At 31.4% G+C, this 6,000-nt stretch overlaps 1 protein-coding gene across 1 annotated transcript in view; it reads right to left on the minus strand.

Moving 5' to 3' along the window:
* Positions 1-3,251, minus strand: part of LOC124541463 (double-stranded RNA-specific editase Adar) — a 56,664-nt gene extending 53,413 nt beyond the window's left edge. The window contains exon 1 of the mRNA XM_047119373.1: positions 2,823-3,251. Coding sequence (XP_046975329.1) covers positions 2,823-2,856 — 34 coding nt within the window. The 5' untranslated portion in view covers positions 2,857-3,251. The remainder of the gene's footprint in view (positions 1-2,822) is intronic.
* Between the last annotated feature and the right edge of the window lie 2,749 nt (positions 3,252-6,000).

The raw sequence follows: 6,000 nt of genomic DNA on the forward strand, positions 1-6,000 counted from the left end.
TCACCCGTTGGAATATAGCCGATGCTGCATTTACACCAAATGCTAGGCGATTCATTTTCATTAATCCAATAGGTGTGTTCAGAGTTAAAAGCATTGCTGTCTTATCATCCACTTTTAATTGTGTATAAGCTTGTTTAAGGTCTAGTTTACTGAATACACGACCACCACTCAGCTTTACAAAAGCCTCCACCGCTTTAGGAAGTGGAAAAGAATCTACATCAATTGCCGCATTAACTGTAGCTCGGTAATCACCACAAATCCGTAGTGACCCATCATCCTTTTTCACAATGCGTAATGGAGTAGCCCAATTGGAGTAATTTACAGGAGTTAGAATTCCTTGATCCACCATTTTATTTAATTCTTCATTAACTTGCTGTTTTAAAGGAAACGGAATTGCTCGGGCTTTTAAAAATTTTGGTGTAGCATCAGCACGTACATGTAAAGACACCAGTGGTCCCTTATATTCTCCTAATTCACTAGCAAATAATCCAGGAAACTGATTCACTAAATTTGTTATCTTATCTTCAGACCAACAAAGTCCACCAATTTCAATATTTAATCCATGAAACCAATTCCGACCTAAGAGACTAGGTCCTTTGCCCGAAACCACTATCAAGTCACATCGAGCTTCCTTAGCACCCAACTTCACATGTACATTTACTTCACCGAGTACTTTTAATGGTTCACGAGTCCATGTTACAAGTTTTATATTAGTAGCATTAAGTGAAGGAGGAATTGACCACAATTTATTGTATGTATCTTCAGAAATAATAGTTCTTGATGCTCCAGAGTCAATTTCCATAGTCACTTTAACACCTTCAATCATAACATCTGCTGTTATCGGCTGACGATAATTTTCGGAGCAGACATATATACCCATCATAGATCTATCACTGAATGTTGCCTCCTCCCCACTGTTTTCAATATTAGAGATATCCTGCGTCTTTCCAGATCGTTTATTGCATACAGCTGCAATATGCCCAAATCTCTTACAATAAAAACATCTTGCTTTTATAAATGGACATTTCTCTCCTGGCTTATGTGCACGCGAACAGTGTCGGCAATCATTGGATCTGATTTTACTAATATCCATGGGTTCTGTAACATGGAACGGAGTTTGCTTTGTCTCATTAGCATCGGGGTACAAATCAAGTAACGCCGCTTGGTGATTAAGACACGTCTGTACAGCTGTCTCATATGTTAAATCTTTAATCTTCAATAATTCACGCCTTAAGCGGTCATCACGCACACCCAACACTAACCGGTCTCTTAACTGACGTTTTAAATCCACAAAATTACATTTAGCGCCTAGTAAACTTATCGCCGAAACAAAATCTTGCACGCTTTCACTTTGTAATTGTTGACGTTTATGAAATTTTCCCGCTTGTAAAATTTCGTTAACTTCCGGCTCATAAAACTGATCCAAAACACGAAGAATGTCGCTAAAGTTCACATTCGTTGGTCGATTTGGAACCAATAGTGATGCAATTAATGAATAAGTCTCCTTCCCGCATTGGGATAAAAACAAAGAACGCGCTTTGTCAAGGTTGCTTTCTTCATAACCCGCGGCATCCAGAGCACACAATAATTGTTCTTTATAATCACACCACTTGTCCGTTTTAGGGTTAAATCGTCCGGGAAACACTATATTAGCAATATTCGATGCCATTTTCCACAAAAATTTATTAATTTTCCACAGTCGCCATTAAAAGATACAACATATTTGAGAATCAAAGCTAAACTATTTATTTTGTCAAATCAGTTCACAACTACCCACAATCATATAATATTAATTAATCATTCATTACAAACATAACAGTAATTAATAGTTTAGCGGACATTAATAGTTAGGTTTGGTGGACAAGCATATGGGCCACCTAATGATAAGTGGTCCCCATCACCCATAGACAATGGCGCTGTAAGAAATATTAGCTATTCCTTACATTGTCAATGCGTCACCTACCTTGGAAACTAAGTTGTTATATCCCTTGTGCCTGTAGTTACACTGGCTTACTAACCCTTCAAACCGGAACACAACAATACTTTGAGTTGGCGGTAGAATGAGTGGGTGGTACAGGCTTGCACAAAGCCCTACCACCAAGTAAAACTACCATATTTTACAATATCTATGGATGTTTATAATTATATAACATATATATGAGAATGATATGTAAAAAATTACTAAGAAACCTAATACATAAAGAATAACTTCACTGATGTGTTCAATAATAGAATTTTAAATATAAATCTTATCGCTTCCACTTCGTACCATGCCTGGATGCCTGTACAATGTTTCAGAATTAAACGAATTGGTACAAAGACATCCATTTATCATGCTTATCCATACGATAACAAACCTTACCGAGAATTGTGTTCACGCCTCATATTTCTAATATTCCAAGAATGCAAGTACATATATAAATAGTCATTTCACACTCCCGAGATTAAATAATATGACAAAAAATGACTTTGAAAATGTATCCATTTTAATTTATGTGCTTGTATTAATGTGTTTCATAATTTTAGCGACACCCATGCCCAAATTATCCAATAGGCAGTGTATGAGCGTAGATAAATAAATAAATCTCTCATATGGAACAGGAAACTCTAGGTAGATCAAAAATTAAGAGATAAAGTATTAAAATTAATTATACTTGTGCACTGTGTTTGGCACAGGAAGTGGTTTTTAAATTTTTTACATTTTATTTTTGTTATCTAATTTGTAAAACGATATTCACTGTTCTTAACATATAAATAAAATGAAACTAAAATTTATTGTTACGACTTATTGAAAAATTAAAAAATATATAGTTATATCTTACCGTTTTCAGTAAAATCTAAGATTTTCTTATCCATAGGTATCACTTTAAATATGTCGTTCGCCGATTTTATTATTTTTATTCGAACTATTAAAACAATATAAATACTAAGTACATTTTAACGAGCGAAAGCCGCTCAGTTTTAATTAATTACACTTCAATAAAGTAGTTCTATAATATAATATATTATGTATTGTATTATTTAATAGTATTTCATGAAAGAAACACGTTTTATCAGTACTGTTTCATTTAGCAAAGGCACTTAGCGATATATAAAGTCTTAGTGGTTATAATATCTTTGAAATAAGCGGATTTCGAGAAGCGAATGTAATTGTAAACAATCGATGACACCGTACGTTTTTATAAAATATTCACCGGGCTGGATGCAAGTACTTTACTCTCATATCTCATTTTTTAATCATACGACATCAAATTACACTATGTTGCCAGATGCAAAAAAAAACTATTGCGGTTTGTTGAATAATATTGATTGTTACTATTGTCCCTTCTATAAATAAATTAAATATTTTTAATTCAAAACATATTAATATCAAAATTAAGATATCAGTTCAAAATTTTGCTCCTTTTAAATACCTATTGGCAATGTTTTACCATTGTTATGTTAATTACTTGTGGATTTTACACATTTATAGTGAATTTTGAATAACAAAATATGTTTTTACATCATATCTCGGGATTTTTATTTATAAACTATTTACTACACGTTATATGGATGCAAATTGTAAATCGATCTCGACTGATAGACCAATTTTGATCTATTTTATTCTCAAATTGTGGATATAACTTAACTGTAATCAAAATAAATGTATAGTTATAGTCAAATAGTTATTCACCTACACTTTCATGTCATTTTATATAAACATATTTAAAGTAAAGCTAGTAAAGAAGAACCGGAAAGGAATACAGTACAGTAGTCTCTCTTTTCCAACATTCTAAAAATAAATATATTTCGGTTACATACATTATTTATATTATATATGTAATGCCTGAAAGAAAACGAGTAATAACTTCACACTTTACATCTTCTATATATATAAAAACGATATATCATTCACTGATTAATTGCGAAATCTCACAAACTATAACAACTATAAATTTGAAATTTGGCAGGTAGTTTCCGGTTTTACTATACTGTACCTACCAATAAAAACGAGAATTGGAATCTGGTCATTTCTATAGTCTCGTTTGAATTGAATGATTTGAATTTGTTCATCGGAAAATTAAAAAAAAAAAACCTTGCTCCAAGAAGGATTTATTGAATTTGTGGAGTCGGAAACTTGGCGTTATGAGCTTATTCTTACTTTTCCTGTTTACAAAATGGTTATCCCTATTTCAAATTGATTGCCGCCAATGCTCGCTACGCTTCTGCTTATTACATATATTATTTTTGCAGACGATGAAAAAACGTAGAATTAATACTTGTAAACTTCCAGGCAGGATGTATTACATACATATCTAATTGTATTTAACTGACATGATACACATTTAACTGACATAAAAAGAGCAAGTACTGAGTTTCTCGCCGGTTTTTCTCGGTAGAATCTGAATTCCGAACCGATGGTAGCTTCACTCAATATAGTTGTTAAATGACGATTCAAAAGTGCTTGTAAAAGCCTACTTGTATAAAATATATTATTATTTCTACGGTATTGTCAGTCAATGCCACATATGTTTTGAATTTTAGTTCGTTATAAAGTGGTGTTGGTGACTTGTCTATGAGCGGTGCTGACCACTTACTAATCCTATTGAATTGAAAATTGAATCATATAAATAAAATCGAAATAATGAAAGGCAAGCTTCCGACTTCGCGAGGGTGCAATGCTATTGCTATGAAATCACAGTAGAAACTTTTAAAATTATCAGTTTTTCTTTACTAAATTGCCCATGTATTATATACAAAAACCTTCCTCTCGAATCACTCTATCTACTAAAAAAAACTCATCAAAATCCGTTGCGTAATTTTAAAGATTTAAGCATTCATAGGAATATAGGGACAGAGAAAGCAACTGTTTTATAATATGTAGGTATGATGATATAAAAAAAAAATGTAGACATACAAAGATTAGACAAGATTCATCGTTTATTTTTATGTTCAAATATAGTTTAACTACAAAAAAAATTAACAAACATCGTTAATATTTATTCATATTTTAAAAACAATATATTATGCATATTCACAAAAGAAATAATAACATATACATTTTCAAAAATATTATTCTTAAATTGACAATAACATACATAAATCTTTGGTTTAAGACTTAATAAAAATATTATGGCACATCTTAAAAAACTACACATTAATTACGTCAACGATATTAGAGGAATGTTATAGAATATTAATTAATAATAATTGAGCTTAATTTAATTTCACATTCTTACAGCTAAGATAATTTAACTAGAATTTTATACTTTTTTTTTAATAATTTTTTTATACAGGGCTGAACTGGCAGAAATCATCGCCTAATAAAAAAAAACTTTCCCGACGCCCCAATCCGCGATCTTTCCCTCGCTTTCTATTACATAGAGTTTAACATAAGTAAATTATTTTTGTCATTGTTTTAATTTATTCAATAATAATTTTATCATAGCCATTTAATAACTCTTAAATATTTTTAATATATTTCAATATATGTGTTATTTATTAACCAATATATATAGTATCCAATGACATACATTGTTCTGTTTTCAAACTTTTATACAACTTGCAATAATTAGTTGTTTACATTTAATCTTATAATGTAAATAAAAATTTCTTCTGATCTTTACAGTATTGATATTGTAGTAGTAAATTAGTTCAGTTCTAATTATAACTTATTTTTGTAGTAAACATAATCTGAATATGCTAGGATTGGCCAAACCAGCCCATGATACTACAATACCTAATGTACTTAAGTACATATGTGAGATGTTCTACATCTTTCTTGTAATTAAAAGATAGTTTTTAATAGCACACCCCATGAGTGTCTGCAGCAGAAGCGACTGATCAACTGATTATTGATTTTTGTACATGAAAAACAAGTACAAACAAGCTTGTTAAATATTTGTTTATTATTTCATATGAGTCGAAATGGCCCAGTGGTTAGAATGCGAGCATCTTAACCGATGATTGCGGGTTCCAACCCAGGCAAGCACCGCAAATTTCATAGAAATTCTGCCACAT

The sequence above is a fragment of the Vanessa cardui genome, chromosome 28, assembly GCF_905220365.1.
Source record: "Vanessa cardui chromosome 28, ilVanCard2.1, whole genome shotgun sequence".
Lineage (NCBI taxonomy): Eukaryota > Metazoa > Arthropoda > Insecta > Lepidoptera > Nymphalidae > Vanessa > Vanessa cardui.